The 16,273-nt window shown below is 33.3% G+C and overlaps 1 protein-coding gene across 1 annotated transcript in view; it reads right to left on the bottom strand.

Annotated features, from left to right (window-relative positions):
- The window catches only part of LOC126887056 (rho guanine nucleotide exchange factor 26-like), a 57,506-nt gene that overhangs the window by 18,626 nt on the left and 22,607 nt on the right, over nt 1-16,273 (bottom strand). Inside the window, exon 4 of the mRNA XM_050654378.1 lies at nt 381-585. Coding sequence (XP_050510335.1) covers nt 381-585 — 205 coding nt within the window. The remainder of the gene's footprint in view (nt 1-380; nt 586-16,273) is intronic.

Below are 16,273 nucleotides of genomic sequence, written 5' to 3'. Positions count from 1 at the left end.
AATGGGAAATAAAATATAATTTGAAAACAATAATTTGACATTATATTTAACCTCCAATATTATGACAGACATCAGTTACCATTTACCATCTGACCAAATATAATAATGACGTCATATATAATCCTGACTACTTCTAGCCAATAAAATGCTCGCTGTAATAGGAATGACATGTCAAAAAAAATCTGATTTTTCCCTACATTTTTTTTTAATTTAGAATATGGCAACAAGGGGAAAATTACGTGCACTCCTTATTGTTTGACTTCTAGTTTACTAAGGTTTTTAAAAATATCACTTGAATTAAATTCTGGTACAATAATACCAAAAAGTATGATGTTTTACAATAAAACATTCAATTTTCTTTAATTATAAAAAATAATTACCATCAGTCATTTTTCTCAAGACATTAATTACATCTCCTCTGGATAAGGATAATTCGTCAGGCTGACAGCCATTGTAGTTGTGCATAGCCATCACTTGGGGACAATCCCAACATTCATAGAGCGTTTCATCTGGATTTTCTGATTTTGGGGGACTAAAAGCTTCAATCCATCGTTCTTTGTCAGTTTCCGTTAGAGCAGAAAGCAGCTAAAAAAATTATAATTAAAAATTAACCCTTGTGAAGGTTTTATCTAGTTTAATTAACTATTGTTGCGTAACTGTTACAGATGACGTAAAGTTAACAGAGAAATAAATGTCATAAGGATCCTCTTGTTATAAAATATAACCAATTTTCGGCCTTTAAATAATTATAACATACGAAATGTTTATTGATTTACGCATTACAATCATTTATATACAGCGAATGGTAAATTATGGAATAATAAGATCGTTTTTTCTAAAATATTTAGCAAAGTCTCAAAAAAGATCGAGATTTTTAAAGAAGAACGAGCACGAGCAGGCGTAAGTATACTTGTCGATAAGAAATTTCAAGACAACATAAGTATGAGACATACATAAGTATGAGACAACATAAGTATGAGTATAAGACAACATAACTGCCGTTACATCTCCGAAAGATTAATACATATGAACATCACAATGGACTACCAAAAATTAAATGTTATATCTGTCTATAGCCCCGAGGACTGCAAACCTAAGGAGGAACGAGAGGCATTCTACGAACAGTTGCAAACTAACCATCCTGGATGACATACCTCATGAAGAACACTTAATTCTTATGGGTGATTTTAATGCACGTATCGGAAATGAAATAGTTCCAGGAGTAAAACAATGATTCAATGAAAACCATGTCAACGCAAATGGAGAACTCATGGCTAATCTCTGTGCTTTTAACGAACTGAGAATCAATAATAATAAGTATAAAAAATTTCTGAACACACGGACCGACGCCGATAAGGTAGAATACAAGAGGGTCCAAGCTAAAGTGCGAAAAATGATATGCCAAAAGAAGAATGAGGCTTGGGAGCAAAAGTGTAACACACATTTAGGAGGACGGAGAAGTACAGAAAGTTGGAAAGTATTAAAATCGCTACGACAGGAAAAGAAAAGAGATATAATATCAGCAATCACACCGGATCAATGGGACGAATATTTTGAAAAACTCCTAAATGAGGACAGAGCGGAATTTTTAAATAACAGTGATACCAGCAATGTAAATATCTCAGCCTCACCATTACGGGTAACAACAAAAGAAGTAGAAGAAGTATGTAAGTGTTTAAAAAATAACAAAGCACCAGGACCAGGGAACATACCAGCTGAACTAATAAAATATGGCACAACAAAATTATATGAAAACCTGGCTAAACTCTTTCAAAGATGCATCAACGGAGCGGAAATCCCAGAAGAATGGAAGACATCATGGATATCCACCATACATAAAAAAGGCAGACGGGATCAATGTGACAACTACAGAGGCATCGCTGTAACGAACTCGATCAGCCGAATATACGGAAAACTGATTAAAAATAAAATCGAAAACGAATATAAAGATATAGAAGCTGAAGAACAGGCAGGATTCAGGGCAGGGAGATCAACGGTTGACCATCTGTTTTGTATTACACAGATTATTGAGAAGAAACTGGCCGTCAACCAGGAGGTGCATCTGTTATATGTGGACTTAAGAAAAGCGTATGATAGCATCCCACAAAACAAACTATGGGAAGCATTAGAGAAAACCAATATAAGCGCAAATTTAATAACAGCGACGAAACAATTGTATACCAAAACTGCATCAAGGGTGAAAGTTGGAAGCAGGCTATCGAGAGGATTCCAAATTAGCAAAGGCCTAAAACAAGGGTGCTGCCTTTCACCGACATTATTTAAGATCTACCTCGAACAAACTCTAAAACTTTGGAAACGCAAATGCAAAAACATGGGATTACCGATCAGCAACAATACAATATACACTTTGTCATTTGCAGACGACCAACTTGTACTAGCGCAAGACTACGATGATATAGAATATATGACAAGGAAATTAATAGAGGAGTACAAAAAAGGTGGTTTGGAAATAAACATAAAGAAGACCGAATATATGTGTATCGGTGGGACACAGCAGGACCTTACACTGGGGAATGGCGAAATTATTAAACATTGCGACGCATATAAATACCTTGGTATGACCATCACACAAGAAGGAAGCGTAGACCGGACAATAGAAGAAAGAAACAACCAGGGAAGAAAAGCAATTACCCTTCTCAATAGCATCCTCTGGGACCAGTCAATATCAAACAACAACAAACATAGAATATACAATACAATTGTTAAGAGTATAATCACTTACAGCAGTGAAGTATGGCAAATAAAAGAAGAGAAAACTTGAAGCAACAGAAATGGATTTCTGGAGGCGCTCAGCAGGAAAATCAAGATTAGAAAGGGTAACCAACAACAGAATTAGGGAAATAATGAATGTGAAACACACAATAGTAGATGACATTAGTACCAAACAGCTTAGATGGTATGGACACGTACAAAGAATGTCCGAAGAACGACTCCCGAAACAAATCCTAACGTGGACCCCTCATGGTAGACGAAAAAGAGGAAGACCCCGCCTGAGTTGGAGAGAAGGCATAAATCGAGAAATGAGAGAAAGAGAATTGGATGAAGACCTTTGGATGGACCGAAGTGAATGGCGACTAGGCATCGGAAGACGTAGGAGAACGTTTTAAAACCGATATATATATATATATATATATATATATATATATATATAGAATCAATAATACATTTTTTGACCATGAGCTTCAGTATAAATAAACGTTTGAAGACTCTAGAGGACACAAATCTATGATTGACTTTATAGTCACTAATAGAAAAATCCACCCAAAGCAGATTCTAGATACTCGAACTTTAAACTCGGCAGACGCAGGGAGTGAACACAAAGTAGTCCTATCAAAAATAATAATGAAAATAACACCAAAATATTTTATACAGGAAATCACCGAGGAAAACTTCAATACAGAATCAGTGTGGAAAGATTCTACAAGATAAATGTACCAAAGGAGGCTAGCACAGAAGATACAGCTGAAACAAATAGAAGACATCGAAGATATAAACGCGAGCTGGGAGAAAATTAAAAACAACATTGAAGAGACAGCAACAGAAGCTCTAGAAAAACGCAAAGTTATACTGAACAAAAGAAACAACAACAATACACCATGGTTCAGAAAAGAAATAAAAGAGAAATGTAAAGAGAAGCGAGAGGCCTACGTGAAGTATAAAACATCAAACACTCCAGAATCCAGATCCAGAATCCTATCGAAGAATACGAAATGAAACAAAGCAATTGGCAAGAAGAACAAAAAATCAACACTGGGAACAGTTTACAAAAAGGATGGGAAAGATACTTGACGGAACTGATTAAAGGAAAGGAAAATAATAATCAAAACAATAACCTACCTGAATTAAGACACGAAATAGAAATTAGTTTTTAGGAAGTAGAGATAGCCATGGATTCACTCAAAAACAGAAAGTCACCAGGACCAGATGGAATAACCAACGAGCTTCTAAAATACGAAGGAGAAAGTATAACCCTAGAGATGACAAAACTTATACAAAAACTAATATTGCACTGCAAGATACCAGACACATGGAGAAACAGCATAATGACACCAATGTTCAAGAAAGGAGACAAAGAACTACCAACAATTATAGAGGTATAAATCTACTGAACACTGCACTTAAGCTAACCACAAAAGTCCTAACCAACAATCAATAAACTAACAACTTTATCAGATGAACAACAAGGATTCAGATCCGGAAGATCCTGCGTAGACGCCGTATTTGTACTGAGACAAATTACAGAAAAGGCCATTGAGTACAATAAACCAGCATATCTATGTTTTATAGACCTGACAAAGGCTTTCGGTCACATCCAAGTCGAAGACGTCTTACATTTACTGTATAGAAGAAACGTACCAATCAATATTATACAAACCATCGAAAACATTTATTTTCATAATCAAATACAGGCAAAGATAAATGGAACACTAACGCAGTTTGTACCAGTACAAAGCGGAGTCAGACAAGGTTACTCATTAAGCCCACTGCTCTTTAATATAATAATGGACGAAATAATAGAAGCAGTACGTAAAGGGTTACAGAATGGGGAAAAAAGAAATCCAAATATTATGTTATGCAGACGACGCCGCAATAATCGCCGAGACAGAAGACGATCTCCAAAGATTAACACACATCTTCAATACAACAGCCAAGAAATACAATATGATAATATCAGCAGAAAAAACCAAATGTATGACAATATCTAAATACCCACTACGATGTAAAATCGAAATTGTTGGTAAAATAATAAAGCAGGAAGCAAGGTTTAGATATTTGGGAAAAGATATAACCAGTTAAGGAGATGTTGAAGAGGAAGTACGACAACAAAGCTTAAGAGCAAGTAAAGCGGCAGGATCCCTTAATGACACAATCTGGAAGAACAAACACTTAAGACAAGACACAAAAGCAAGAATCTATAAAGCAGAAATTAGACCGATATTGACATACACGGCGGAGACAAGACCTGACACATCTAAAACGAGACGACTACTAGAAACAACAGAGAAGAGTCTGTTGGATATTGAGGGAAGCGAAAACATAAAAAGATCATGCAATGTAGAAGACATAAATGGATGGGTGACAAAACAGAAACAGGAGTGGAACGAACACATTAGTAGAATGGCAGAGGATAGGATAGTACGAATAGCACGAGATAAGTCACCAAATGGAAGAAGAAGTATTGGCAGACCAAGAAAAAGATGGTGCGATAACTTAAATAATTTAGGAGGCTAATATTGAAGAAGAAACAGGCTTTAAAGCCTACATACAAGAAGGAAAAAGAAGAAAAATATCGATTTTTGTTACAAAATACTAGATATGCGGATAACACTGTCACCTTAGCCGAAAATATTGTGAGGATCTTCAGAGCCCGGTGACCTAAATAGTGGAGTATGGACAACAATACGGTCTAACAATGAACATCAAGAAGACAAAATTTATGAAAATATCGAAAACTCAAACAAACAACGAGAATCTTTTTATAAACGGAACCAATGTCAAACAAGTAGACCAACATGCACATCTTGAAACAATGATCAACTCCACAAATACCTAATGATTACTTCTAGGAAATCAAAATCAGAATAGAAAAGGCTAGAATAAATTTTAACACAATGAGAAGAGTGCACAAGAGATTTGAAGTTGGAGCTAAGAGTTAGATTGATAAGAGCTAAGATATCGTGGACAGAACACGTCACAAACAAAGAGGTTCTGAGAAACATGAATAAAGAAATGGAAATCTTAAATACAATCAAAACAAGGAAATTATAATTGGCAAAAATTTAATGGAAAAGAAGCATAGAAAGACGTTGAATATCGTGGCTGCGCAACGTGAGAGAGCGGTACGCATGTACCACATCAAATGGACTTCTTAGAGCAGACGTCTATAAAGTCCGAATAGCTATGATGATTGCCGACCTCCGTCGCGGACATGGCACTTAAAGAAAAAGAAGATATTGTTTAACAAAATATTCGGTAGAAGGGTGAGGCTTTTAAGTAAACCAATTTCGCACAAAATCGATTTTAACAGGTTAAGTGCCACATATCTACACCAAATTGTGAAGACATGAGTACCCCTCGCTAGTGACAAGACAAAATCTTGTGAACTGCTCAGGAGTGCCAAAGCTATATTATGCTTTTTTAATAAAAACCCTTCGGTTTCTCGTGGGAAAATTAATATTTTAGTCTGGGCTGATTATCGGAGAATAGGCCATTTTTAGGAAAAGTTATTTACCAGCAATTTTATTGCTGGAATCGAAGCTTATGCTTATGTATATTAATCATATAGGTATGCAAAGTCCGCAGATAGTGTGCTACTTTTTTTATAAACAAAATGGCGCCCGAAAATCGTGTTTTTTTTTCAATTTTTGCTCTATAACCCCAAAGATTTTAACTTTACACCAAAAACACTTAAATAAAAATTCACCGCAATTAAATTCTGCATAGAGACGTGTTTTTTCCGATTTACTTCGACGAAAACTTTCCCGGAAAAAGCGGGTTTTTCCAACAAAATCTTTAATTTTCAACTAAAGTTTTAGATAAGTAATTGTTAATCAATAATTAAATAACTTGGTAATGCAAAACCCCTTTTCATATAGATTATAATTCCAGAAGCCGATGGAAATTGAATGAACTGTTTAGCAACAATTGAATTGTTAATTAAAAATTTACGGTCGCTATAAAAACGAAAATTTTTATGATGCACAAGAATGGCTATGATTTTTTCATAAAAATGTACTTTACAGAATTAAAATTGGACAATTTAAGCGGCCTCAGGAATGTTTTACAATTATAAACAATTTTTTGGCTTATAAACAAATAGAATATCTCGGGAAATATTAAACCAAATTAAATTGTAAAAACGGTATTTGAAAGACAGCGGCAAAGCGCTTCTTTTAAAAGAAAAAACGTTTAATTATGATGAGTAGTTCCTGAGATACAACCGGTCAAATTTGACCGGAATTTACGGCAAAGATTTAAACAATAGGATCATAATTTTTAAACCATCACCTTTTTATTTTTGTCCTCTTTCTCCACACCAATTTTCATATCCTTAAAATAATCATAACATATATTATTATAATAAAAACTATCGAAAAAACGTGTGAAAATTGCCAAAAATAGCAAAATTCCAATCAAAAATTAGGTTGGAGGAAATGTAACCCTCAAAGTTCAAAATCGGTATACGTTAAAAAAATGCATTTTCTCGGTTTTCCATTGAGCAATTTCCTTCATTCTTTTTTTGTTCTCAGGTAACTCGAGTAGAGGCATCGAACTAATGCATCATTAAATGTCAAACTTGCTTTTGTTTTGTTATAATAAATTAATTTATTTATTATAACACAAAATTTTAATTTATTTAAATAAAAATTGTTTAAATAATTATACAGCTTTCAAATGAGAATATTTATGTTTTTAACTTTAAAAGGTACACTTGTAGTAAGTTTATCTAAAAAAAGCCTACAACTGGAAAAAACGTTTTCTGTTCTTATAAATAAATTAATCTATTATAACAAAACAAAAGCAAGTTTGACATTTAATAATGCGTTAATTCAATGACTCTCCTCGAGTTATTAGGGAACAAAAAAAGAATGAAGGAAATTGCTCAATGGAAAGCCGAGAAAATGCATTTTTTTAACGTATACCGATTTTGAACTTTGAGGGTTACATTTTTTCCAACCTAATTTTTGATTGGAATTTTGCCATTTTTGGCAATTTTCACACGTATTATTGATACTTTTTATTATAATAATATATATTATGAGTATTTTAAAGACATGAAAATTGGTGTGGAGAAAGAGGACAAAAACAAAAAGGTGATGGTTTGAAAATTATGATCCTATTGTTTATATCATTGCAGTAAATTCCGGTCAACTTTGACCGGTTGTATCTCAGGAACCACTCATCATAATTAAACGTTTTTTCTTTTAGAAGAAGCATCCTGTCGCTGTTTTTCGAATACCGTTTTCACGATTTAATTTAGTTTAATACTTACCGAGATATTCTATTTGTTTATAAGCCAAAAAATTGTGTATAATTTTAAAATATTCCTGAGGCCGCTTAAATAGTCCAATTTAAAATCTGTAAAGTACATTAGATAGTCGTAGTGTCTTTTTATGAAAAAATTATAGCTTTTCTTATGCATAATAATTAGTGTCGTTATTATAGCGACCGTAAATTTTTAATTAACAATTCAATTGTTGCTAAACTGTTCATTCAATTTCCATCGGCTTCTGGAATTATAATGTATACGAAAAGGGCTTTTGCATTACCAAGTTATTTAATTATTCATTAACAATTACTTATCTATAATTTTTGTTGAAAATTAAAGATTTTGTTGGAAAACCCCGCTTCGTTTTCGTCGAAGTGAATCGGGGAAAACAAGTCTCTATGCAGAATTTAATTGCGGTGAATTTTTATTTAGGCGTTTTTGGTGTAAAGTTAAAATCTTTGGAGTTATAGGGCAAAAATTGATTGAAAATAACACGATTTTCGGGCGCCATTTTGTTTATAAAAAAAGTAGCACACTATCTGCGGACTTTGCATACCTATATTATTAATACATACAATAATAAGATTCGATGCCAGCAATAAAATTGCTGGTAAATAACTTTTCCTTGTATTTTGCTAATTAGCCCAGAGTATTTTAGTACATTGAAACTATACCACCAAAGTTGGTGGATATAATAGTTTTTCGGTAAAAAAACAAACCAATGTCCACAGTGGGTCTCACACATCAAGAGTGACAGAAATGTCACTCATCTTCTTGTTTTGCTAAACTGTACAATTTTGTATTTCCGTAGATAATGATTGGCAGATTTTGCAAACCTGGGTGTTGTAGAACTTACTTCTTCTTGGTGAATATTTAATAAGATACAAACAATTTTCATTTTAAAATTTTTTTATTTTAAGACTTGTTTTTCTTTTATTCTGTTGTAAGTTGGAATATATTACACAAGGTAGACGTTTATCATAGATGTTCCGAATAAGGTTTTGTACATATGCGGTTAGCTTACGCTTAGCTAAACTTATTATAAATACAATAAAAAAGTCCTCAGTCATCATTTATATTTAGATTTATTCATGTTCATTTATATTTTACGAAGAACTAGTATATTTTTATTATCATCTCGTCTAACGCAAACATTAAGACGAATATCTTTATCAATTTATATAAATGCAACCCAAGGGAGCGAAACTGCTAGGGCGTAGGAAATAGATGAAGGATACACATTGTAGTATGTAAGGAAAAGTACCACTAAGCACAGACTCCCTACAATTTATAAAATTAACCCATTTCCTTTACATTTGCTGGTGTGTGTAATTTGAGCATCTAAATTTAAATTTGAAATACGTATGTACCTTTTGTGCATTCAGACTTTGAAATATCTGACGTAAAGAGTCATAGTTATAGTCCCCAGTACACCGTCCTTAAAAAATGATTACAAAAGTCTTAAAAATGGTTTTAACTGTTTGAGCGAGTCTACCACTTTCTGAACATTTTCAGAGTATGTACAGGTTAGATGCGTTTACACACGCACAACACCTAAATTTGTGGCTCTAGCAGTCTAGCGCGATTGTTTTGTTATTGCAATACTATAATTTTTTATATTAATTAAAATATACGTTAAATAAAATAAATTATTTTTGTCGGACAAAAAAGTGGGAGCGGTCGTCGAGTCCGACACCCGTAGATGTCAGTCTAGCTGGGTACAGTTTTGGTTATTACAAATCAATGTTACTTTTCAATTGAAAGTACTTATAATTAATTACAAAAGATTGTTGATCTCTTGTTCGACTTTACAGCCTCGTTTCTTTAGTCCGACAACGTAAATATGTTAATTATAGCAGGGTATATTTTGCGATTACAAAAGTCATAATTTTAATTTTTTTTTATTTTTAAATAAAACATGTTTATTAAAAAAGTAAGTATTTCACAAAATAAATGGTTCAAACTTATATAAAGTGAAATTTTTTTTTTCCTTATTTTTGAATTTGGTACCATAGCTCGCGCAACAAACGAGCCAAAGAAGTGCTTAGACAAGGAAAGAAAGAGGATAGATAACTCTTATTAATAAACCTTCGCAAAGTGACGTATTTTTAATTGAATAATTATTCAGTTTATTAGTAATTATTTATGCATAACTCACAGGTTTACAGAGACTGAACTTTTAACTTTCAAAGAAAGAATAAACCCAGTGCTAACTGAGACAAGTACTACCCCCATAGATGATATCGAGACTTTCTGGGGAGGTTTTAAAAGAGATATATTAGATACAGCTAAGCAAAGTCGCCAACCCATAAAAACAACAGTCGTAAACCATGGATCAGTGACCAAACATGGAAAACTATAGAACAAAGATGGCAACTTAAAGTTGGCAGTTTTGATTTAAAGGACTATCGAAGCTTACATATCAAGAGAAATCCAAAGAAATTGCCGGAAAGATAAAGACAAATATGTGTCTAACATTTGCCAGGAAGTAGAAATCCACTTACATCGAAATGAAACAAGAGATCTCTTTCAGAAAATAAAGTTACTGGCTCGGGAATTCAAACCCAGAAAAAACGCTATAGAGGATGAGACAGGTAATATAGTAAGCGATATGGATGCGGTTCTGGAGACTTGGAAGAAATACTGCACAGAACTCTATAAAGCTGAAACCTCTAACATTAATCCTTTAACAGCACTGCAAGTCTCAACAACAACCCTAGAACCAGATATTCTAACTAAGGTCTGAAGTCGATGAAGCCATAAAACACCTTAAAAGAAATAAATCACCTGGTTGTGATGACATCACGGCAGAACTTTTACAGAGCATGGGTGAATATGGTCTCCAATTAATGTGGAGACTGTGCAATCATGTATGGAGAATCGGCAAATGCAGATTCAGAAAAGAAAGGCGTAACCACAAAATGTAGTAACTACCGAACCATTTCACTAATTTCACACCCAAGTAAAATTCTGTTGAGAATCATCAAGTGTCGCATGCAGACATATCTGGATAGACAAATACCACAAGAACAGGCAGGCTTCGTGAAGGGTAAAGGCACAAGGGAGCAAATTCTTTATATGGGACAACTCATTGAGAAAGCACGAGAATTCAAAATTCCGATGATCATCTGCTTTCTGGATTATCAGAAGGCATTTGACTGTGTAAACTGGACAGTTTTGTGGAAAGTTCTACATGAGATGGGGGTTCCTGATCATCTGTCAGCTCTGGTGAAAAGCCTATATGAGAACAGTGAAACGAGAATAAGAATTGAAAACCACCAAAGTCCGATTCTTTTTAAAATAGGTAGAGGAGTCCGACAAGGATGTATTCTACCTCTAAGTCTTTTTAATTTCTATGGGGAATATATAATGAGAAAAGCACTCGGCAAATGGAATGGCGGTATTTCTATCGCAGGAAAGAAGATCTCAAATCTCAGATATGCAGATGAAACAACATTAATAACTGCATCCGAAGAAGAAATGTCCAGCCTGCTGCAGCTAGTGGAAGCCGAAAGCAATAGATGTGGTCTGAAGATCAATAAACAAAATACAAAAATTATGATAGTAGATTATTCAAATTGACTTCGGACAACAGGAGCCTTGGACCAGGTTGAAGTGGTTAACGAGTTCAATTATCTAGGATCCTACATCAGTAATACAGGATCTTGTGAAACAGAAATACGTAGGAGAATATGCATGGCCAAAAACGCTATGAGTCGATTATCGAAAATCTGGAAAGATCGCTCCTTGTCGAAGAACACCAAAATAAGATTAGTACGTGCCTTAATTTTTCCCATATTTAATTACGGATCCGAAACATGGACAATGAAATCGGACGACAGAAAAAGGATTGACGCCTTTGAAATATGGTACTGGAGAAGAATGCTTCGGATCTCATGGACGGAACACAGAACAAATCACTCAATCCTCCAAGAGCTTAATATTCAGACTCGACTTTCCTCTATTTGCCTCTCCACCGTCTTAAAATTTTTCGGCCATATTGCAAGAAGAAGTGATGATAATCTTGAGAGACTTTCGGGAAACGTTGAAGGGCGCAGAAGTAGAGGTCGCGCACCTACTCGATGGACGGATCAAGTACAGAAAGCCAGTGGAAAAACATTCTCTGAATCCATGAGGGAAGCTCAGGACAGAAGCCGATGGAAAGAGATAGTTGCTCGTATTATAGGGAATCACGACACTTAGCAATGAGAAAACGACTGAGGAGGAGGATGCATAACGTGTTACGCATATCTTTTGAACGGTTATATAATACTTATAATAGTGAAATTTGGACGCTTTTCAAATAGTCAAAACAGATGATGTTATAGTCACAGATGACATTACATCTAAAGAGAGCATCATCATTGTTCTTTGCAAGCTCTACATCAGTGATTTCCAAAGTGGTCCATATCGACCCCCGGGGGTCGATAAAAACCTATAAGGGGCCTACGTGAGCGAGAATAAGAATTGGGGGTCTATGAAATAAAAATGGGGGTCAATGGCAAGAACCGCAATGTATTATCATTCCATTAGGTGACATTGAAGAAACGGATGTTACATTACAAGAGGAATTGATCGGAATAAGCACCAACGAAGAGTAGAGTTAAGGTAGAGTTTAGAAACGGATATCAACAATTCAGGCTTCAAAAAGACATCCCAATGACTTATCGGGTATTATGGAATACCGCGAGAAAGTTTTTAATTGCTTTTCCATCTTCATACCTACTAGAAAGGGGTTTCAGCGCAATTATAAATCTCATAAAAAAAAAGAAACAAACTGGACGTTATTAACCGGGAAATTTGAGATTATAACTAACTAAACTAATGCCAAATATTGATAATGTATTATTAAACCGTTTCATTAAATAAATGTTTTTTTGAATGAAATTAATGAAATTTTTTGCTTAGTTTTTTTTTTCAGGTAATAGTTACTACATATAATTTAATTTCCCAAACAAAGCCTTTTGGGAAAGGTCATATGGGAGATGGTCTGTAGGACGGTCTAGAAAAAGGTAAAATCAGAGAAGATCTGGAGAAAATGTGAGTGAGACAATGGGAAATAGAGGCACAGGGCCGACAAGCTTGGAAGGCAATAATAAACGGGGCAAAGACTCACGAAGAGTTGTAATGCCATTGATTATGATTATGATGATATTTTGAATTAAATTTAATTAAATAATAAATATGTAAACATGTGTTGTTCTTTTTTTTACTGTTTCAAACTATAAGTACCTCACTACTGTTAGAAATTTTAATATTTCAAAGTGAATAGCAGGGGGTCGATCTAAAATTGAAAAACATGACAAGGGGTCTACGAGAGAAAAAAGTTTGGGAAACTCTGCTCTACCTGCTACGCCACCAAAAATACATCGGTTAAAACCGTTCACCATTGGCTTTTATCTTTCTCTATGTGAAGACAGAGAATTCAACTCGACAACCCACGTGCTTCTTGGAAGGTCATATAATGCCTTAGGGTAGATCCTTAGTAATTTCATCCATCATCAGGATTTGGCATTTAATATTCTAATGTAAGACATTTAGTCGATATTTTAACGGTTTTAACCGATGTATTTTTTGGTGGCTTACCATGTAGAGCTTTCAAAGAACACTGATGATGCTCTCTTTAGAGCGAAAACGTTCTGTATTGTATTTGTAGCCCCTTTTTGGGTTTTTTAAAATAAGTATTCCTTTTAAGCAGAAGATTTTTCTTTAACTTTTGTAATCATTTTCAAAAAAGGACGGTGTACTGGTGACTATTAGAGTAATATCCAGTTTTTCCTAATTTGATAATATAAAAGTTATGTAAATTAGGTCATGTCAGCTTGAAATAACCAAGCTGATATTTATGCATATTGCTTTATTTAATATAAATAGTGTAGTTGGAGGATATTTCCGGAATTCCGTTGGCACTTCCACACAAAGACATAAATGTGGAGTCATAAAACATGGAAAATAATGTAGGTATTAAATTACAGGGGCATGTTAGCAGCCAACTTTTAAAAGCTCACTTTTCATTCTAGTTTAGCTACAAGCTTACTGCTAAAATATGACGCTAACATTACTACCTATAAAGCCTGAATGCAGTTTGTTCTTTAATGATTGTTTTAATTTTCTAAGTAATGTCTTATGGGTATTTGAATTAGAACTAATGTTGGTAATGCTCTCAATATTACAAGCAGAATAAAAAATAATACTAACGGGAAAGTTTATTTGTGTTTCTGTATTTCTGTGGACAAGAGGATATGGTAACACTTTTTAGTAATTTTGTTGTTTTTACACGGTTGAATTAATAAAATCTTTTATAACAATTACTTTTATAATAAGAACAGTTCCGTATAACATTCTAAATAAAAATCATAATAAACTTAATCGCAAAAGTTTTGCACCGTCAAAAATTAAGCTCATTTTGGTATGTCCTTTTCATGAGCATTTTTCAGTGCGTAACAAATGATAGGAAAAAGGGCAAGTCCGTGATAATACACATTTATGACATTTATTCTAACATGACATTTTAGTTAAATCTGACAGTTGTCACATTTTATTTTCAATTTGGAATAAAACAAATCAAATGTGTGTACAGAATATTGTCACACCGGCCCTGACTAATCGCTGGACAAGGTGCGATGTTTTGAAAAACAGGAGGGTGACCCGAATAGGGATGAAATCAAGTGTTTGGGTAGCTAGTCGATGATGGTATTCCGTAAAAGAAAGATTTGTGTATTACCTAAATATTTAAAATAAATGTATTTACCTGTGCATTTTGCTTTTAAAATTTCTAACAAAGCAGCGGTAGGATATTATCCATGTGCTAACAAGTGTTAAGTCATATTTATACTTATTTAATTGTGATATTTGTTTAAAAACACAATAATAGTATAATTGTATGTGAATGTTTCGAGGGTGACAAAATAACAATGGAATTTTACTGCAAGAAGTGAACTTGCGAAGTGTTGTTACATTTCACGTGGAATATTACCGGATTTTGCACCAAATGCGACGTGTAAATAACATTTAATATACAGTGAATCGCCTGGGTGTTTTTATGTGGTGTTTTTGGAACAATTTGTGCTGTTTTCTTGCCAATTATGTACATGTGCCATATACTTGGAACAATAGGATGTCTTGGAACTGATTTTAAAGGAGTTGAACTGTATGTATTTATCAGATAGTTTATTTAATATACATTAAAATATTTATCGTGATGTATAAGCTATTCAAAGTGTAGCTAATAGACTTATATTTCGCGATTTGATTTTGAAAAAGGTTAGAATATTTTATCGGAATATATTTATAAGCGATTCAAAGTGTAGTTAATAGACTTATATTTCGCGATATTTATAAGGATAGTATATAATATAAGCTAATCAACGTATAGTATTAAGCTTATATTACCTTATTTAAGTTTGAGAAACTGTTCAACGTGTAGCAACAGACTTTTCTTTAATTAACTTCACAATTTTATTATATTAATAATTTATTATATTTATAAGCTATTCAAAGTGTAGATAATAGACTTATATTTCGCGATTTGATTTCAAAAGAGGTTAAAATATTTATAATAAGAATAATACAAGTTATTCAACGTATAGTAATATAAGTACTTATATTTTGCGATATAAATTAAAAATAGGCAGTAACATTTAAAAGGATATTATACTATAAGCTATTCAACGTATTTATATTTCGTGATATTATATTTCGTGATATAAAATAAAAATTACATATTTAGCGATATGTAATCTATTCAAAGTGTAGTTAATAGCCTTATACTTCGGGATTTGTTATATTTCGTGATATAAAATAAAAATTACATATTTAGCGATGTGTAAGCTATTCAAAGTGTAGTTAATAGCCTTATACTTCGGGATTTGAATTTGAAATACATAAATCAAAATATCTATAGGGAGATATAAACTATTCAACGTATAGTAATAGATTTATATTTCGCGATTTAAATTTAAAATAGATTAAAATATTTATAAGAATATACACTGCGTTTGGGTTTCAATTAGATATGCGGACTTAACGTGTAAACACTGCCGGTTTTTCCACATTTAATAAGGTATGCGTTATTATTATAATTTATAGACATGCATTTATAAATATTTAAAGTGTAGACGGCATAGTCGTAGAGTGTAAATGTCATTTTCAAAATAGAGGTGACTATGGCTTTAGTTTCTGAATATTCTTTTAATTCCTTACTTGTTAATTGCTCGAATTATTTATTAATTTACATTAATAGCATTATTTTTAATTATTTAT

Source organism: Diabrotica virgifera, chromosome 6 (genome assembly GCF_917563875.1).
Source record: "Diabrotica virgifera virgifera chromosome 6, PGI_DIABVI_V3a".
Taxonomy (NCBI): domain Eukaryota; kingdom Metazoa; phylum Arthropoda; class Insecta; order Coleoptera; family Chrysomelidae; genus Diabrotica; species Diabrotica virgifera.
The sequence above is the reverse complement of the archived record's forward strand: the minus strand, read 5'-3'. Positions and strand labels throughout refer to the sequence as shown.